This window comes from Herpailurus yagouaroundi, unplaced genomic scaffold, assembly GCF_014898765.1.
Source record: "Herpailurus yagouaroundi ecotype Mexico unplaced genomic scaffold, PumYag 188, whole genome shotgun sequence".
NCBI classification, from domain to species: Eukaryota; Metazoa; Chordata; class Mammalia; order Carnivora; family Felidae; genus Herpailurus; species Herpailurus yagouaroundi.
The window spans coordinates 39999540-40020622 of NW_024412419.1; the positions used below are offsets into that span (position 1 = coordinate 39999540).

Below are 21083 nucleotides of genomic sequence, written 5' to 3' on the forward strand. Positions count from 1 at the left end.
ATGATCTCACAGTTCGTGGGTTCAAGCTCCGCATCGGGCTCTGTGCTGAGAGCTCACAGCCTGGAGCCTGCTTCAGATTCTGTGTCTCCCTCTCTCTCTTGCCCCTCCCCTGCTCGCATTCTGTCTCTGTCGCTCTCTCAATAAATAAACAAACATTGTAAAAAAAAAAAAAAAAAAAAAAAAGCTCCAGTAATATTCAAAAGAAAAAACTATCCCCTCCCTATAAGGCCTCTGCAACTTATACCAAAACCTGGGGAGCCTGGGTGGCTCAGTCGGTTAAGTGTCCAACTTCGGCACGGTCATGATCTCATGGTTTGTGAGTTCGAGCCCTGCTTGGGGCTCTGTGCTGACAGCTCACAGCCTGGAGCTGCTTCAGACTCTGTGTCTCCCTCTCTCCCTCTGCCCCTCCCCTGCTCACATTCTGTCTCTCTCTTAAAAGTAAACATTAAAAAAAAAAAAAAAAAGGAAATACAAAGATCTGTACAACGCATATTTTGTGTTCTCTAAAAAACATATATCAGAACCCACTGCATATGCATCTTCACACACTTACTTGTATAAAAAAACTCTCCAGACAGGAAGTAGAATAGAGCTAATCTGTATTAAGAACTTATTCTGGGCCAGGTGTTATTTAAAATATACACTAATATATGGGTATGGTAACATGCTAACAGTTATTACAGTCCTAAATACTAGACACACACTTTATCATGGTGCTTTTGCAATTTACTCAGGAACAAATGGGGCAAACTACCACCTAAAAAACGCTAGAGTTCATTAAATAAGACTGAATCTGAAAGTTACCAGAACAGATATAGTCAATAACCTGAAATATCTGTGCATTTAATTCAGTTATTCATCACTCTTTAATCTTGATAAAACTAAAGAGGAGGGGGTGAATAGGAAGAAATACAAGTCAACACCTGTTTAGGATCAGAACTAGTTGAGCCTAAGAACGTCTACATTTCTGAGAAAGTGAATCCTACCTAAAGTGAATCTACATCCAGAACAACACTGCTCACTGATATATCAAGAAACAGCCTTTTTCTTCACTAAGGATAGAAAAATTTAGAGAAAATTAATTTGACTTAAAAATACAATGTCAAAATAAAAGATTTTGCCTATACAATTAGAAAAGATTTTTTAAAAAGATACACCTCTTCCTGCTGACAAAACTGCACAGAGATAGGAAATCTCAACTAATGCCATGGGGCATGGACACAGGTGCAGCCCTCTTGTAGGGCAATTTGGCAGAACATACGTATCAAAGTCTTAAACACACACTGCTTCTGATCCAGTAATGCCACTTCCAGTAATCCTTCCAAAGTAAACAGTGAGAAATGGGGCCAAGGAGATGATTGTTACTGTATTATTTTCAGTGGCAAAAACCACAAAATGATCTTAATGCCAATAAGAAAACTGGTTAAGTGAATTTTCAAACACTGTCACACCCACCTATTTTTTCAAAGATTTTGTAAAAAAAAAAAAAAAAAAAGCAAACACAATCAAGTGGTTCCTACTACATGCTGGAAAACTAAGATTCAAAACAGTATCTGCAATATACCCAAGTAGATAAGCTCAAACATATTTTATGACCACATCAAATACTAAATTGCACTGGAAAGTAACAGTGGTTACTTGTACTGGTTTTTTTTTAAAAACTTCAGCACTTTTCTATAATGTTAGTGTTAGAATAAGAATTTTTTTTGAGTTTCTCTACTTTAAAAAAAATGGAAAGGGAGATTGAGAAGGAAATAACATTCAGTAAGATCTAGATGCTCAAACCCAAAGACTAAAAATACAATCTGCACTCTTTTTAGTTCTAGATTTACTGTATGCTATCGGGCCCAGATTATCTGAGCTTTTCTCCAAATGCCTCACCTCCTGAAATGAAAGAAGCGACAAAACACAGGTGAGTCTTTCTGTTGCTCCTTATCCTTGCGGAGACTGTCCAAGCGACACTCCCGGCACTTAGGCAGTTGTGCAACAATGTTCACGCAGGAGTCATCCTGTACAAAGGCCTCACCACTCTGCTGCAGCTTCTTGACTTTGGCTGGGTCTGTCAAAACCGACTTCCGGGATGGGGCTAGGAAAACACAAGATTAAAAAAATGAGCCCTCAAATTTTTAAAAGTCACCAACATTTGACTGAAATCTATTCCAAAGACCAGTTTCCCCAAATGGAGAACTCCTTAAGTTCTGGTTCAACTGTAATTTCTAAAAATGGCTTAACATAAGATAACTATCAGAATAACTGGAAAGTTTTACTATCTTTATAAAACAATCCTCAGGGCTCCAGGATGGCTCAGTCAGTTAAGCCTCCAAATCTTGGTTTCAGCTCAAGTCATGATCTCACAGTTGTGAGATCAAGCCCCACAATGGGCTCCATGCTGAGTGTGGAGCCTGTTTGGGATTCTCTCTCTCCCTCTGTCCCTCCCCCACTTACACTCTCATTCTCTCAAATGAAATAATTCTCATTTCGTAAATCAATTTGGCAAGGCAACTTAAAATCCCAAATTCACCAACTAGACTCATAATTCCAAGTTAGTGTGTACTTCTATTCACAACCCTAGATAAGAAAACTATTTTAGGAAGACTCTTCCAAATCAGATACTTAAACTCATTCCATTAGCAATACACAGAGACAGGTTCACCTCAACAGAGGGGTCTGTGTGCAAGTCAAGTTTGTTACTTTTCACACTCAAAGACTGGTTTAAGTGTGTTTTCCAAAGCACCGTGCAAAAGCTAACCATTCTAAATATAATAACCAAACAGCTTTCCCACACAGGTCCCTCTGGGTCTATAAAATAGGAGCTACCTTCTAAATGCTTCCAAGGGGTGTCACTTGACCTTTGATAGGTCTTCAATTTCCTTCACGTGTATGTTCCACTCAGGATTAAGAGCAGTGACTACAAACAGGATGATGATTTTAAGTAAAAGCATTTTTTAAATTTTAACTTGCAGTGGGCAGGATAACTTAAAGGAAATGTTAACATGGTTTCTAAAGAAAAGGGGAGAGGGGCACTTGGCTGGCTCACTTGATAGAGCATGCAACTCTTGATCTGGGGGTTGTGAGCTCAAGTCCTGTGTTGGATATAAAGGTTACTTAAATAAATAACCACCATAAAGAAAAAAGGGAGAAAAAGTAGAGATTTGACAGGAAAGAGTGATCTTTGTGTCCACTGCATCAGCCCAAACAGCACAGAAATGAACCTATTTATAAATCAAGAGCCTTGAGGAGTATTTTATATGAAACAGACAGACATGACCTTTCTGAGGGCGCCTGGGTAGCTCAGTCAGTTAAGTAAGCATCCGACTTCAGCTCAAGTCATGATTTCAAGGTTTGTGGGTTCGAGGCCCTCGTCGGTCTCTGTGCTGACAGCTCAGAGCCTGGAGTCTGCTTCGGATTTTGGGTCTCCCTCTCTCTGCCCCTCCCCTGCTCACACTCTAAAAAATTAAAATAAAATAAAATAAAATAAAATAAAATAAAATAAAATAAAATAAAATAAAATAAAAAGAAAGAAAAGACCTTTCCTCAGGATCCAAGGAAGCAGGGAAGTAGATTCTTTGGCAAACAAACAAAAAACAAAAACCAAGAAACAACTTTTGGGGAGCCAGTTGAGAGACAGCTGGGAGAAGTTAGTAGTTGTGGGAACAAACCGTAAGATCTCAAAGCAAAGATGGTTTTAAATAAAATAAGCATCTCTAATAACGATCATAGAGGTGTTCCAATCTTACCTCTCTTAAAGCCGAACCAAAGCACACTGTAAAATGCTAAATGGATGCTGTCAAGCCATGATCCCTTAAGCATTCTTATTCAGTTATAGTAAAGAGAAGGTACAGCAAGGAAGGACAGAAAATAAAGAGAACAATAGTTCAAAGATGGAGTTTTAATTACTCAGATACTGAAAAAACATCATCCTTTAAATTGGGCCAGTTTTTCACAGATCATGGGCAAAGAGTCCAAAGGTTATCTGTTCTTCGCTGGCTTATGAGAGGAAATACGTAGAAATAAGCAAGCTGAACTGTCTATATCTAGCTCTTTAGTGAGGAGAGCAATAATAGTTGACCCAATAACTGATTCCCTCAATTCAGAGCAGAGCTAAGGGAAAAAGGCAACGCCAACTTCTGAGGAGGCATATATCTATCTAACGGAAAAAAGGGAGCTGTTCTTGCACTCAGCTTGCTTTTGTTTTCTAGTCCCTAAGCGGAGAAGGAACGCAGGGGACAGAAGACCTTCCAGTCAGGTTTTTCCATACCCACAAGCAGTATCAGTGGACACAGTGGAGAGATCCTGATCACAGCCTCTCGTTCTTCAACCAAGAGTTCCAGTAGACAGTATGCACTGGGACACTTAACTAGGTTTTTCATTTCTCTTAAAATCACTTTAGCTGGTGCACAGTTGTACAACATACTAAGACAAAGTGAGACTCCATAACTCATTAATATACTTACAATGTGCTTATCGATCTAGAATTATTACTATTTCTTCACATAATATTAAAATAATTTGCCTCAAAAACTAGCTGAACGTAAGGCCTGATGACTCAAAAAGAATAAAAAAAATAGAACAGAAATATGGTTATGAATATTCACTTTCTTTGGGGAGTTACATAACTCAAGAGGAAAAGTATAATATTATGCAATTAATTTTATGCAAATCAACTGTTCTATCAACTTAAACCTCAAGAACGTGGAAGCCGGGCTAGAAGTATCATTAGTCAAAGACAGGTTTTCCCACTCCTCCAACTCTGCATCCAAAGCCCAAGTCAAATCCACCCATTTTCTCTCTAGCTTCACAGACCTGAAGTAAAAGCTAAATTGTGAATATATTCATGTCTTACTTATCCAAGTGAATAGTGTTTCTCATTAAGTTTTTTTAAAGCTATCAAAAATTCATGCTCATTTTCCCACACAGCTGACAATTATCAAAGGTATTTTTAAATTGTAATAGCTCTGAACTTTCTGACATACTGAAGCCATTTAGTTCTACTAATTCTAATAAGGGAACTTCTGCTAACTACCGTCAGTGGAATGCATCCTCCAACTTAACAGAAGCTGTATGAAATACAGTGTACCATTTTCTCTAAAGAGTATAGGCATACCTTGGAGACACAGTGGGTGTGGTTCCAGACTACCTCAATAAAGCAAATTATTGCAGCAAAGCAAATCAAATGAATTTTGTTTTCCCAGTGCACATGAAAGTTATATTTACACTATACCGTAGTCTACTAAGCGTGCAACAGCCTGGATCCATTAAAAAAAAAAAACAAAAAACATTATCTATGGCAGCTATAGCCTTACAAAATATATTACTTAAGTAAGACTTGCAAGTCAAAATTATTCCTTGATCCATGGGCTGCAGAATGGATGCTGTGTTAGCAGGCATGAAAACAACATTAATCTCATACATCTCCCATCAGAGCTCTTGGGTGAACAGGTGCATTGTCCATGAGCAGTAATATTTTGAAAGGAATCTTTTTTTCGGAGCTGTAGGTCTCAACAATGGGCTTAAAATATTCAGTAAACCATGTTGTAAACAAATGTGCTGTCATCCAGGCTTTGTTGTTCCATTTATAGAGCACAGAGTAGATTTAGCATAATCTAAGGGCCCCAGGATTTTCAGAATGGTAAATGAGCACTGGCTTCAACTTGAAGTCATCAGCTACATTAGCCCCTAACAAAGGAGTCCGCCTGTCCTTTAAAGCTTTCAAATCAGGCATTGATTTCTCCTCCCTAGCTCTCAAAGTCCTAGATGGCATCTTCTTCCAATCTGTTTAGTCTAGCCACCTTCATTAATTATCTTAGCTAGATTTTTTGGCTAACTTGCTGCAGCTTCTACATCAGCATTTGCTGCTTCATTTTGCACTTTTATGTTATGGAAATGACTTCTTTCCTTAAACCTCACAAACCAACCTATGATAGCTTCAAACTTTTCTGCAGCTTCCTCACACCTCTTAGCCTTCAGAGAATTAAAGAGAATAATGACGTTGCTCTGGACTTAAAGGAATGTGGTGGTTGGTTTGCTCTTCCATCCAGACCACTAAAGCGGTCTCCAAGTCAGCAATAAGGTTGTTTTACTTTCTTATCATTTGTGTTCACTGTAGTAGTACTTTTCATCGCCTTCAAGAATTTTTACTTTGCGTTCTGCAGCTTGCCTGTCTGGCACAACAGGCCTAGCTTTATCTTGGCTTTGAGCATGCCTTCCTCACTAAGCCTAACCATTTCTAGCTTTTGATTTAAATGAGAGACGTGTGACTCTTCCTTTCCCTTTAACGCTGAAGAGGCCACTGTAGGGTTATTATTGGGCCTCATTTCACTAATTTTGTGTCTCAAAGAATATGCAGGCCTGAAGAGAGGAAGAGAGATGAGGAAATGGTTGGCTGGTGGAGCAGTCAAAACAAACGCAACATGCTGTCAACTAAGTTCGCCATCTCATATGGGTGCAGTTTGAGGTGCCCCCAAACAATTACAACAGTAACATAAAGATTACTCATCACAATCATAATATGGTAATAATGAAAATGGCGGAAATACCACAAGAATTACCAAAACGTGACATATAGACTAGAAGTGAGCAAATATTGTTGGGAAAATGGTGCCAACAGATTTCTTGACACAGGGTTGCCACAAACCTTCAATAAGTTAAAACTGCAGTATCTGCAAAGTGCAATAAAGCAAAGTACAAAAAAAAAATAATAAAAAATAAGGTATGCTAGCACATAGTTTTAAATTGTAGGTGCAGCAGGATTTCCCCTTAGGCAAGGAGACTGCCCAGTGTTATAGCCCTGTCCTTAAAATCTTTTAACCAAAAGTCCCTTTTCTAGAGATGCTGGTATAAATTCTGTCTTTAAAAATACATTGCAGATCTGAATTACCTGCATGAGCATAAAGTGCCGATCATCTCTAACACTCCATGTGGATGCTACCAAAAAATCAGTGATAAGCTTAAGATAAAATAATCATCAGATTACTTTGGGTTGTGTTTCAAAATTATTTTCTTACAACCAGAAATTGGGAACCGCCTAATTACCCATCTAGTAGGAACCAGTTAAGTCATCTAATAAATGCATATATAATGGAACCCTTACAGCCTCTGAAAGGCTGATAGACACTTACACTAATTCACAGGATAAAATTGTTGGTATAAACCCATTTGTGTTATAGTTTATCTGTACTTCTAATACACATGGAACCAGGTACACTAAAATATTAATAGTAATCATTTCTAAGAAGATTTTAGGATGCTACTTTTCTCCTTTAACTTTCCCAATTATGTGAACTTTTGCTATAGTCACTTTCATATTATCTTCTCATAAAGTAAGGAGACATATATGTACCCACTACCATCTCTCAGCTTCTACCAATAAAGACATGTAGAAACACTCACCATTCTGGATTTTACTGTTGTTTCTTGTGCAACAGCTTTCATTATCTATTTTTACTGAAGATTCCTTCAAATTCTGTGACCGGCATCCTAAAGTTGAAGATTCTATCTTTTTTTCCACACAACTATTAAAGCTATTACTATTGACACCTGCTTTCTCCTCTGGCTTATCTGAAAGGACATCAGATGTGGAAGGCGTATATTCTAGGTGTTTCTGCAGTTCAGGAGTACTGGCAATTTCCAATTCTGCCGTAGAAGAAGGCTTTGTAGGTGAGCACTCCTTAGGAAGGCCAGTCGATGACTGAGAAACAGATTCCGACTGGTTTTCCTGATCAGTGCTAGTCTTCAGCTGGGTACAGCTACCTTTTGGTTCACTAAGGGGTTTTAAGTCTCCAGTTCCAATCTGAGAAAACTTTGAAGACAGCAATCCTACTTTGCAGACAACATCTGGTTTTGTTCTCAGTATTTCAGGCTTTGTATTTAGACAGGAAGAAAGTTCTTCTGGTAAAATCTGTTTATGACATCTGAAAAAGAGAATACAAAAAACTAGCATCTAGGTCTCTTTTATTGCTCCTCTACTGCCCAAAAACAATTGTTTGGTACCTTAAGGCAACCACTATTGAGAGAGAAAAGAAACTGCTTATTTTAGAGAATGAAGGATAGGTTTCTGTGAGCTGGAGTTAAAGGTAATCAGTCAATGGCTCTGCAAAAATATCCTAAACACTTAGAAAAATACAATCCTAAATCCTATCTGTAAGTGCTCATAAATCTCCAACTACTTCAGGTTAGTTCTATTTATCACAGTATAACGAAACTTAGCTTTCCCTTAAAGCACACAGTAGCTCATGGAACCAAAACCACCAGCAGCACAAAACCCAGTCCAGCTACAAACAACATGTCACTGGCTCTGACACTGGATAATTCCATTCCTGTTTGGTTAGTGATCAAGATCCAAAGCAACTGAAAAGCCAACTAATTACGTGCTTGCTCACAAAATGATGGGGTATTTCTCCTATCCCCTACCTTAATAGGAAGCATCCTTAAAGAACTTTTGTTTCTCTGAAATTCATCTTAAAGTTTTTTCCCCAGCAAAACATAAAGTGCTTTTTTTCCTATTATACTTTTTCTTCTCTGTCTCTAACACAGGATTTCCTCCTTGAGAAGATTTTCTTTTAAGTAAGCTTTACGCCCAACGTGGGGATTGAACTCACGATCCTGAGATCAAGAGCCACAGGCACTACTGACTGAGCCAGCCAGGTGCCCCAAGAACTTCTTCATTTAAGTACTCACATGAGACATTTGGCTTGGGTAGCACCGAACTTCTTACTGTTCCCTTTTTCTACCCAAAGACTGTTCCTCCTTCCATCTGACTGCTCTGTGGCCACCTTCCAAGCTCATCCCAGGCAGCCCACTTTCCTCCCAAGGAAGCAATGTGCTCAACCAGTCTTCCACCTTATTGCAACAGTCTTCCAAACCCACCTTTCTACATCGTTGTCTCTCTGACCTGTATCTTGGGTCTTTATCAGCTGCCTGCACAGGCCGCCACCCCTTCTAAGAGTCTTCCTTTTAAACTCTTTTCTCCGTAACCTTGTAGCCACTTCAACTCTCTGATTACACTTTACATTTCTTATTCATTTTTTTCACCTATAAACTAGTTACCTATTCCTCCTACAGCTAGCGCATCCTCATTTCTAGGACTTAATATTTTATCTGCCGCCGCCTATACTTGAGGTCTGGACTGGTAAGAACTACTCTCTATCACCATGTCTCCGTGTTCTGCACACTCCCACTGACCTCAGTCTTCCACATACAACCACTCCGCTCCCTTTTCGTCACAGCAGACGTTTATTCTGCAACTGTCTACAGTATTTCAATTGACCATTCTCACTGTATCAAGTGAAGAAAGTTGCCCTTTCCTCACATCTTCACTTTTTAAAAACGTTTTCCACATTGTTCTACATGCCTATTTCCCTTTTCACCTCCAAAAAGGCACCTGACCGATTTGAAAACTCTAATGAAAAAACCTCTGTGGATAACCTGAGATGTGAGGAACAGCAGGTCATGACGCCGAATGTAGCTGTACTAACACCCTATGAACCACGGAATGCAGGTTAAGTCTTGCCACCAGAGCAATGGTTAAGCTCAGACACAGCGAACTACGGCTGAAATCATTTTTCTCCTACTATGACTAAACATCTTTAACAAATATCCCTACTTACCCTTGAGGAATTTTTGCTCCAAGATTGGGTGGCGAGTTGGCAGCCTGAGGAGTGCTCTGCTGCCTCGGGTCCTTACTAGGTGGGGTTGCTGCCGTACAGCCAAGCAGGATCTCCTTAAAAACCGTTGTGGGCACAGACTGTACAGGACACATACTAGGAGAGGCCTAAAAAGATAGCAAACCAACAGACATTAAAAGGAAAGTACCTAGTTGGAGAATTGTGAAGTCCTAGCAAGATTCACATTTATTTGCCTGGTTTAGTACTAAACAAGCACAACACCATTTCCAAACAAAAAGCACAAAACAGCAAAACAACTGAAAAGTCACAAAATTAAGGACTTGTATCTGAAGGCTGTTAAATCATCCCAGCTTTTCATAAAGCTAGAGTCTTCCTATAAAAGATCACCGGCTGATCTTTTACAGACCTCTGAATCATTATGTCAGGAAAATGCAGCCATGTGGCAATTACTTTAAAAATGCGATGCACAAAAGTGAGCTTTCAAGTGACAGTCTTTAAACGGTGGCAGCTTCACATACATTCAGTTTTGCATGACTCAAGTGCCTACCACGCACTTACTGCACAGGCTGCCAGGGGACCAGACCACTAGGACTCCTGTAGGCAGTGGTGCCTACTGGGTACCAGGGTAAGCCTCTACAACGCAATAAAGGTTGAGAACATGGTTCTTGCTCTTATGTGGCTCTTCAAGTCACAAAGGCAACCGTAAGCTGCAAAAAATATCAAGTCGTGACAAGCCTGTGGGACAAAGTTGGGACACCTTCTCTTTTCAAGAAGTTTTATCTTCACAAAAATATAATAATGGACCCTCTTCTTTCCAGTTTCTACTATCCACACACGTCAACTTCCCACCAGGGAAAAAGGAAGGGATTAAACTCAACTCCCCGTGACCAGTCTTCAGCAAAACCAGGGGAAATTATTCCGCTTACTCACCAGCCTCTTTGCATGGGCTTTAAACTTTAAGTCCTGTGCCCTTCCCCAGCACAGCTCCTTCATTCCACAATGACCTCTACATTTATCCTACCACCAAATCTAAACCGCAGGAATCTTCAAAGTTTCTTCATCTTCTAGAGATTAGCTTCTAAAATTTGAGGTACTACCTCCCTTAGTTTTTAAAACTTCACAATTCTGAATATATTGATTTACATTCAGTCTACTCATGAATCTTTTTCAGACATTTAACTCTGGCAGCCTCGAAAAAACTGTCTAATATATGCTAAACAGAAATATCTGAAAAATAAAAATCTACTGAATCACTGTCAAAGTTTTGGCACAGTTTCAAACTATATGAAAATATAAAATTATCTGCTCGTATACTATACTACTTCAGTCAACTCAATTTTGGTTAAGTATTAACTTAGTGTTCCCCAGAAAAATTTCTTTGGAGGTGGGGAGGCTTTGCCTATTCTAAGAATATTCCTGGGATGGTCAACTTCGGCTCTCTGAGCCTCAGTTTCCTAATCATTAAGCTAAGGAAGTTAGAGAAGTCCTGAAAGTCCTTTTTGACTCAGTTTCATAATTCTCTAGTAATCACCTATAAAACGATTACCCTCCCAAAGTTTAATTGCCAAGTCATTTCAAAAGGCTTACTTGAGGCTCATTTTTACCAAGGATCTTCCCTCATACCGCCTTCCTTGTTCTGAATTATGTTTAGAGTTGATATGCTAATACATACCTTTTTTTAAACTACTTTCTTGAGAGAAATTCTGATTGCAAACCTAGAGTAACACACTGAAGAAATTTAGATTGCATAAATTTTTATTCTGTACAACAGCCATTGAGCTGCTTAAGTAAAACAAAAACAAAAACCCTCCATCTCATTTCCTAAATCCAATCAATGGACCAGTAAATCCTGCCTCTATTTCCAAAATATTTACAGAATCTAACCAATTTCTTTACATTCCACCACTACCACCATTTTCCCCCCACATGGGATTACAATGGGTCTTCTAACTGGCCTGACTTCCCTCCATGTTTGTTCAAATGGTCTGCCTCCTACCCAAAATGTATTCTACCACAGACCAATCTGTAACATATAAATCAATCAGATCATGGCACTCCACTGCCTAGAAGAGTTCTGTGTGGTCTGGTCTCTACCAACCTTCCCGATCCCCTCATTCTACTTGTTCACAGTGTTCCAAATACATTGGCTTCCTTTCCGCTCTAAACTCTTTCTTGCCTGCACCTTCTTACTTGCCATTCATTCCCTCTGCATAGTTTTCATGTGGCTGACTGGTTCCATCCCTTCACTCTCAAATCTGTTCTATTGTCACCTCCTCAGAACCTCTGATTACTCTTTCCAAAGCAGTGCCCCAAAAAGCATCCCGCTGTGCTTCATCATATTTCTATGTTTGTTTGTACCCGCCATTGCTTTAGGACACTGCACTGTCAAAGTTCATTTAAGATACTTTTTTATTGTCAGTCTTCTCACAAGGAATCATACACACCTACAGGCAGACCCTGATCTTGTGTCCACTGTTAAACCTTATAAAACAAGGCACACAGCAGATGCTCAAATAAGACTGGTGGAATGCATGAATGAATGATGCCGTTAGGACTTAATATTTCAAAACAGCTAGGTCAGTCCTATGACTGACAGTAATACTCACCAATGTCTAGCACATATTTAGTATTCAGTAAATATCTGTTGGAAAGACGGAGGGAAGGACAGAGGGAATGAAGCAGGAATCTGCTGTTTTACAGTGGTGACTCACCATACCAAGGACAAGATTTGGAGAGGAATGGCAACACCAGCACAGTGCCTAGGGGTACTGGGCTTTGGTGGCAGACCTTGGTCTGAATCTGGTCTCTGACACTTCCTAGCACATTATTTAAGCTCTTCGAGTTCAGTTTCCTCAACCGTAAATGAGAATAATGAAGCCTATTTTACAGGGCTGTCCTTCACCATGATGCCTGGCACACAGATTAGCTGACTGAAAGCAGAAAGATGAAAATTTTCTCAGTACAGTCACCATGTATTACAAATACATAACTTAGGAAGCTTTTCCTTTTAGAAACTGAAATACGCTCAACAGGGATAGGGCTCCAATTTCAAAACCCATCTTCACGTGCACATCACTGCACTGGCCTCTGACTTGACAAGGGTCAAGGTTTCTTCTTACCTGAAGAGTTTTCCCTGAAGGTCTTCTATACCAGTCATGGCAATAGTTCCTCCCTGCCAGCAGACGGAGATAATATAATTGAGTGTATGATGGTATTCTAAAAAGGACACTGCTGGCTCACACTACTCAGCAGACTCTCTCAATTAACCAAGCAATGTCCTAACTCTGAGGAATAGTCTGCTAGGCAGAGAAGACCTTCAAGGAGCCAGCTGTTACTGGCAAACAGGTTTATTCTATCCAAAAGTATTCACCAACGCAATCCAGAGTCTCGTCTACCTAATCCCAAACTCCTGTTTTCCAAAGACCACCCTAAAAGTAAACTCTGTGCCAGTCCAACACATCTGGAAAGTGCAAACACGGTGGGATGTGTGCCAAGTATGTTACTATACTCACCTTTCACTCCCACATTTAAGTGAACTCTTTCTTTCCTCACTTCTTCCTATACCTCTCTAGCGCTCTTAAAATCTAGCCCCAGCCACTGTTTCCAAAATTTGCCTGATTACAAGAACCACCCAGAACAAAAAAGAATATTTACAGATACGGAAAAATATTCACAACACACTGGAAAGGAATCAAGGAGGCTACAAAATGCTATGGTTTTTAGTTTGTTTTGTTTTGTTTAAAGGCCTCCATGATTATACAGGAAAAAATGAAAAACAAAAAACAGTAGAAAGACAGGTATTCCAAAATGTGAATAAGTGACATTTCTTTAGCGTTTTTCTGGGCTAACTAAATATTTTTAAATAACTTTTTTTTTAATGTGAGAATCTTCATTTGACAAATAAATGCAGTATGAGGGGGAGAAAAAGTGTTACAATAAAAATAATAAAAAGCCAATACCCATCTCCAGCCAAATCTATCATCCCAATTTCCTTTAAAATGAGAATTTGACTAGTACAAAGTTTAAGAGCTGAAACAGACATTTTTAAAACATCAAATTTAGTTTTTCAATTTAGATGCAGAAATTAAGCTCAAATAGGTTATGGGAACTTATCTCCTAGCCAACGTTCAGGCTTTTTTCAAAAATAGCCTATACTGTGCCCAACAATCAGTTCAGCAGCACACAAACCTACTGAGCTGGACAAAATGCTAACAGAGATCAAAAAGACATGCTTCCTGCCCTTGAACAGTAGGAGTCAGGCAGACAGGATCACTTATAGACATATATGTTACCACATTTTACAGGTGTCTCCTTGAAGGCTCTACATCTACTTGCTCACCTATCTGTCCCATCACTGATAAACCTGACATTGTTCAGAACTGGCACCTTCTTCCACAGGAGTTCCTTACTGACCCCAGTCCTCTGCCTGCACCCCAGGCTGATTCTTCAATGATCTGTCAGGATGCCATTTCCTATTCTCTGGCCTCTCCTCAACACAACATCATGTGGTTCTCCTTTTCATCTCACCAACTATTTATACTGATGTATTCTCCATGTCAGGCTACACCCAATCAACTTCTCCAAACTGGCCTTTATTACCTCTGGGACCCAAGACTGCTAATAACCTCACAGGTTCTACTCTGTTTCTCTCTCAGCTGCTGATACTGTGGATTACTCGACAATATCCTCTGTGAGCTTAACTCTAAGATATAATAACCACTCCCTACTACATTACTTCCCCCTTGTAAACTTAAAAGCAAAAATGAAAGCAGTAATACTAATTTCCAATAATTACCTCTTCATTGTTTCCTGAACAACCTAAAGTCAGGCCTACACACTTGGAAGGAAGACAATATTATATACCTTGGTTTACAAAGTTTTTGGTCAAGTGTCAAAGTTCCTATTGCCTGCTCACAGGCTTCAGACTCAGGAAAGGCAATCATCCTAGCCACTCAGATTCTTAAATTTTTTTGTGTAGCACAGCACTTGCTTTGGTTCTACTTGATGTTGTTGTAGTCCACTGGGCCCCGGTACAGAACCCTGGATACATTAACTGCCTCTGGCCCACTACCATGCCATTTCTTCTTGCCTTACTCCTGCAGACCCCAAAGTTCCCTCTAAAGTGCTGCCAACAATCTTAATACCAACTTGGTCCATTTTCAAAATCTAAGCTCCAGCCTGGAGCAGAGCATCACAAAGGTGTTTTTGTCCCTGTAACATGAGTGCATTTGGATACACAGCTGTGTAAGCTTTTACCTAAGCTGTAAAAAAAGTTATGTGTATTGTAATAGGTCCTAAGGATTCAACTCACCTCAAAGACAAACAGTCTTAAGTTTCTTGATCTAACTCCTTACTATTTCAGAATAGAATTAAATCCAGTACTTGAACTCACAGTGGCATTCATACAAGCCTATACTTTTCTGGGCAGAAATTTGTTATGGCAAACCAACCCTTCCTTTAAAAATCTAGCATGTCTGTTTAACCAATCATAAATTACCAATCAAAGCTATTACCGAGGAGGGAGGAGTCCTATTTCAACACCTACTCAGAATTCTAAGGTTCCTCCCCTTCCCTCCAATTTGATACACACAACTCAGCTTACCCTCAAAAACACTCCTTATGGATGAAAACTGTCAAATCTATTGAGCATTTTCAGCAAATATCAAAAAATAATACGTTTTACACAAAAAATAGTTAACCAGAAACTTATATTATCTCCATCTGCTTGAGTGTAGAAATTATGGCCAAGATCTGGAACCAGCAAAGAAGAGCAGACAACACAGTGCAGAACAGCACAGAAGAAAGCTTTATAACCACCAAACAAACTGGCCACACACCATCAGAGTTCAGGAAACTTTGACACAAGTGACAAACATAAGGTTACCTCAGAGCAAGATTTTGCTTGTTTGGAAACTAGGCTTCCATTATTCTCAGAAGACTTGCGTTTTACGGCTCCAATTTTTGTGGAATTACCTAAAATATTTAAAAATAAGTAAGTTGGCTTCCCTGTTTCTCTTAACATGGAAAGGAGAAAGAGGAAAGGTCAGAAGGAGAATAAAGGCTTTAATCAAACAGTATCTTACCACATGTCCCAAAGTTATCATGCACAACTTCAACATGAATCAGTGATGGATCAACAATTTTCAGTGCTGGAATCTTAAAAATAAATAAAACAAAGATACTGGGAAACTTAAAAACGCTCAGAAACATACCAGAAATTAGTTCTGTTAACATACAAGAAGAGCTTCTTACAAATAATTTCTTTTAAAAACAATCATGATATTTCTCTTTCTACTCTAATATTTTAATACAAAGATAATAAAACTATTTAACTCCTATAAGATATTATAATTCTTTTTTAGAATTATCTTTCTCTGTCAGGTTATCTTACATGCAATTAGCATCCTCTTTTACCTCCTCACAGTTGACTTGCAGAGTTTTTGATGCTGGGTTTCCGTTTACAATTGTTGCAGAAAACCACTGAGTCGATGGGTCCAAGCTATAAATTTTTACTTCTGAACCAACTAAGTTTTTGTCACCTGAAGAAAAAAAAATCCTTAGAGCAATCTGCATTATCTCCCAACACACCAACATCCAAGATAATCTTTTCTCAAGTCTTTAAAAAAAGCAGTAGACAAAAATAAACAGTAAAAGATACTGCTATAAACACGAGAAGACAGACATTTCAGAAAAGCTAGGAGAAATTTTTAATTTTATTTTAAACTTTTTATTCCATTTTCCTATTAATTTACCTAAAAGTGGCAATATATTTATTCTACCATTTGAATGAGACCAAGCAGAACCCAGGTAACTCACTGAACCCAAACTTACTTTCCTGTGCAGAGTTTTAGGGGATCCAAATTCAGGAACCCCAACAGAACTGCCTAAACAGAACTTAAAAAACTGTAAAATTGACCAGGAAACTCAGTAACAGTATATGAGAAGATCAGGATTACCACATTCATGTTTCATCAATTTTATAAGACTGAAATTTCAAACATATCAAATTCCATGTCAAAATACACCTGAGCTTTTTTAATACCTACTTTACTAGTTTTCACATAAGCCCTGAGCTTTCCAAATTTCAGAGGCTTTTGGATATATAAAGTCCTTCAATCATCTAGTTGATGAAGAAAGCAATTACTAAAAAATTAGAAATTTCAATGAATGAGGACTAAAATGTAGCTTCTTACAAACTATTCGTCAACTCATGAACTGTCATCAACAGATAATCTATATACCTTGTAAAAGATGGCTTTCATCCAAATGTTTCACAATCAAAGCTTGAAATTCTTTACTGACATTCTGATTATCCATAAGGGAAAGTCGAAGATTGTTTACATCCTGAAAAATGAAAGATTTTAAGGTAACAAATAAGAAGTGTTAAATTCCAGTGGATATTTCAATCAGCTTAATGTTTAAGTACTGTCAGTAGCCATTTGATGGCACCAAACCACTGCAACTCCAATGAACTGAAAAGGTCAAATAGTAGGAATCCATCAAATGATCACAGATATAGGGAGACTAAAGTGAAGTCACCCCAAGCTAAGAGCATGACAAATACTGAGGAGTGGCTCAAAGCATAATTTTAAGTATGACACAACTTTGACTACGGAAAATATAATAAATTAGATGGTCAATCCAAGGATTTCCCAGGGGCAAAAGACACACACATAGAAACACACGGATATGTAGAGTCAATTTGCTGAAATTGTTTTTAACAAATCACAACACAGATTGATTTAACCCAACTAAAATTCCAAATGCATTTTTGTTTACAAATGGTAAAGGGAGGTATGGGAGAGACAAAATCTGAATGAATAGCATTAAGTTTTCAGCAAGCCAGTTTTGAAACACTCAATTCTTGGCAGCAGCTCCATTTTGGGCGCTATTCCACAGTCTTCTGGCTTTGTGTGCACACTAAGTTATGATAAATGTATACAGAAAATGTCAATACAAATAACCTGCTGAACACAAACTATACAGCACAGAAGCTCCTCTAATATCAGGGCTTCACACTTTTCTGACACTGAAATGGATACACAGTGGCCAAAATTAGTTCATCCACTCCTCCCACTGGGAAAACTAACTAGTCTTTTAGAGAGGCCATGCTGGAAAAATGCATTTCTTAAGCCAAATAACATTAGACTTAACCTAGGGTCTTCAGAAGAGCTCAACATTAATTATCAGAATGAACCATTTACGGTTGTTTATTTTTTTCCCCCTCATGCTGCTGCAGTTTCAAAAAAAAAAAAAATGTAAATGTGTGCTCCAATTCTTATTAAGAGATAAAATGCACATTACTAGGGACAGTCACAAATGGCTCTTAAACAAGGTAGAATAATTCTACTCTGCCCAGGAAAGTTTTAGTGCCAGATGACTAACCTGGGTATTTTGTCTTCTTACCCACAAATAAATAAGTCAAATTCAATCCAAAAAACAAACCTTAAGTTTCAATTCCAACTTCTATATATACCAAATGATTTTCAGGTTCTCTGTGTATTATATAGGGCAAGCATTCTACTGCAGTAATCACATCTCCCAACACAGTTTCATACAGTAGCAACTGGATGTAACTACCCACATCTACAAGAGAATGCCCTGAAGCACTAAGCTTGGGCCACTATTATCACCAGTAAAAGTCAAGAGCACACATCATAATCTACCTCAATTAATATTACTAGTAATATTCACAATGATAGCCATGGTGCACCTTCCTGAGAATAAAAACTTACTGATCTAGATTTTGCTTTTTCCATCTTAAGAAACAAAATTATGAGTTCTGCTTTGACTAAAAAGCTTGGATATACAAAAGATGCAAAACACAACTGTCCAGAAAACAATGCTGAGAAGTAAAAACTACTCTATCACTAAGTAAAGCAAGATACCCAAAGCCCCTCCTGTATGTTCCTTGGTCCTTAAGAGCAAGGCATTCTTCCTTTTAAGGCAGATAAAACATCAACATGGCTATCTGAACATCACGAAGGTAACCTGCATCTGAAATTAACTTAAGCAAAAGCACCTTTTTTTGTTCTGTTTAATCATTGTAAAATAAGGTTCAGAATATGGACCTTGTTTTCACTCACCTTCAGGATACAGAAATGAGACTTTAGTGAGAAAGCCCGTGCTTTGGGTTTTCCAACACAGGCACATCAATGGCAATGACCATTGACCCTAAACTGTCTTTTAACAACAGTTCACAGAAACAAGTTAGGTCACCAAATGGATGTGGATAAAGGGGATTAAGTTTCATAAATGACCTCTAAAAGACAAATGATATGACATGACCAACTCTATTCCCAAGGTAGTAATCTGGAAATAATCTGTATGTTCTTTCCCCCTCTCTGCGAACATTTTCATGAAGAAAATAATCACATATAAGCAAGACCCAAGAGCCTAAATGTTGTGAAGAAAAGGGTGGGGGTTTTGCAAGCTAGTTGGAAAGAACACACATGCATGCGCTCTCAATTCTCATTATTCATTGTAATTATGTTTATTAAGTCCACACAAACACTGGAATAGTGAATAGTGAACCACTGCTCCTAGTGGAAAGGTAAGGTTAGGTTCCTTTGAGCCTCTGGGTCACAATTTCATCAACCGACCTATATATATAACCTTGTTTTATGTGTGTGTGTGTGCGTGTATGTGTGCTCACATGCGTGTACTAGAAAACACATTATTTAATATGTTACTGCATCATTAACTTAGAAATCACAGCCAACAGCATTATAACTCATGGCTGAATAAAACTTCTCTAACAAATGTATTTCTTCCCTAAGACACATCACAGCCTTCTTGCACTTAGGAAGACTAGACAGTACTTCAGCACTATAGTTGGTGTAGTAAAACCACCAAAAAAAAAAAAAAAAAAAAAAAAAGCATAAAAATTCAGCACTAATTAGACCTCAGAAAGGATACTTGTTTACAGTATAAGAGATGAAACAAGAAGGCAGAACATCACTTTATTCAACCTCAGTTGGGAACATTTGTCAGGCAACTCAAATTTTTTGCCACCCTGCCAATGTCTGATGACCACGAAAGTGCCGAAGTACTGATCTGAATGTTACAAATGTATTTTAGCAAGTAGGCAACTTCCCAAATAATACAGGATACATAAAATAACAACTGCCATATATGGATATATACTCATGTGTATATATATATATATATATATATGAACAAGAGCCAATCTTTTTAAAATTATTTTTGTATCACCTAGGTGTTTCCATACATATGCGCGCATGTGCGCACACGCGCGCGCACACACACACACACACACACACACACACTCCATCCCTAGTTTCTCTGTCCTTCCAAGACCAAATGGATAGCACCAACTGAATGGCTAACACTGAGGGATGATGTCTAACAACTAACTGCTGGGATGGGTCCTTTTCTGTTAGATAGGTGTTCGAATTAGAGCAATCAACATCAATATTTTAGTTCTCGTCTTAAAGGACTCTGTATTTCTATCTTGAGAGTTTAATATTGTTTTTATGTTTTACCTGTATAGGCTTCAGGAGGTCTTTAGAAAGAAATACTCTTTGTTGATCTCCCAGAAAGCGAATAGAGGTTATGGATCCCAAACCAGCTTTGTCCAACAGAGACTTGTACACCTATAGCAAAACAAAAGAAAATGTTTTGGCATCACAACTGCTATCAGCATAACTCTGAAAATGGGGACGAGCAACTTTCCACACATACAGAAAGAGATAAAACCATTAAGTTTTTTTTATTTACTGCCAGTATCCCAATAACGACTATTTATGCAACCATAATATCACATAATTTTTATCCAAAAGTCAATCATTTAAGCCAGATACACATTTGGGACTCATTAACATAGAAGTCTGGGTCCAAAGATATACAGCTTCTCTAAAATTTATGCAAAAAATTGTATGTATACATTTTTCTGAGGCTACAGAACCACGTTTTTAGCCAATTCTTAATAGCTGGGGTGGAAAAATACAAAGACAAAATATAACTTTAACCAAAACCCTACATTACTGAAAAACCTCCAGTAGCTAGCTGTTCTCACCTACAGACAAAATCTTAACTTTGCTAACACAGCAGACTTGGCTCTTCACAATCTGGTCAGCCTTTCAGTCACCTTCCTGGCCTTTCCAACTGTCTAAATCTGACCCTTTCACCATTAAGCTCTATGTCTCACAAAACCTGAACTGTCTTCTCCAGACCCTGTGATCACTCTCGTATTCCAACTACACCAGACTTATGATATGGAAATGGTACTGACTACCAGTACCTTCAGAGCCAAAGAATATTATGACTCAGAGAGAACCTTAGGGATCATGAGGCCAAGACTGGCAACTCTCTACAGGAGCCAGGCAACAGCCAGATTTTAAGGTATACTCTCCCCATTTCATAAGCAGACAACTAATTCAAATTTTCTTAAAACACTATGAGGGTGAAGCCAAACAGATCTGTATGTCCATATACAAC

General features: G+C 38.4%; 1 protein-coding gene across 2 annotated transcripts in view; it reads right to left on the reverse strand.

The window, feature by feature from the left end:
* Positions 1–21083, reverse strand: part of KDM3A (lysine demethylase 3A) — a 53733-nt gene that overhangs the window by 24710 nt on the left and 7940 nt on the right. For both annotated transcript variants that reach the window (XM_040496844.1, XM_040496843.1), the window contains exons 4-11: positions 20129–20239; positions 16865–16967; positions 16038–16162; positions 15707–15779; positions 15508–15596; positions 9606–9769; positions 7390–7910; positions 1882–2086 (exon numbers count right to left, since the gene is read on the reverse strand). In XM_040496844.1, coding sequence (XP_040352778.1) covers positions 1882–2086; positions 7390–7910; positions 9606–9769; positions 15508–15596; positions 15707–15779; positions 16038–16162; positions 16865–16967; positions 20129–20239 — 1391 coding nt within the window. The remainder of the gene's footprint in view (positions 1–1881; positions 2087–7389; positions 7911–9605; positions 9770–15507; positions 15597–15706; positions 15780–16037; positions 16163–16864; positions 16968–20128; positions 20240–21083) is intronic.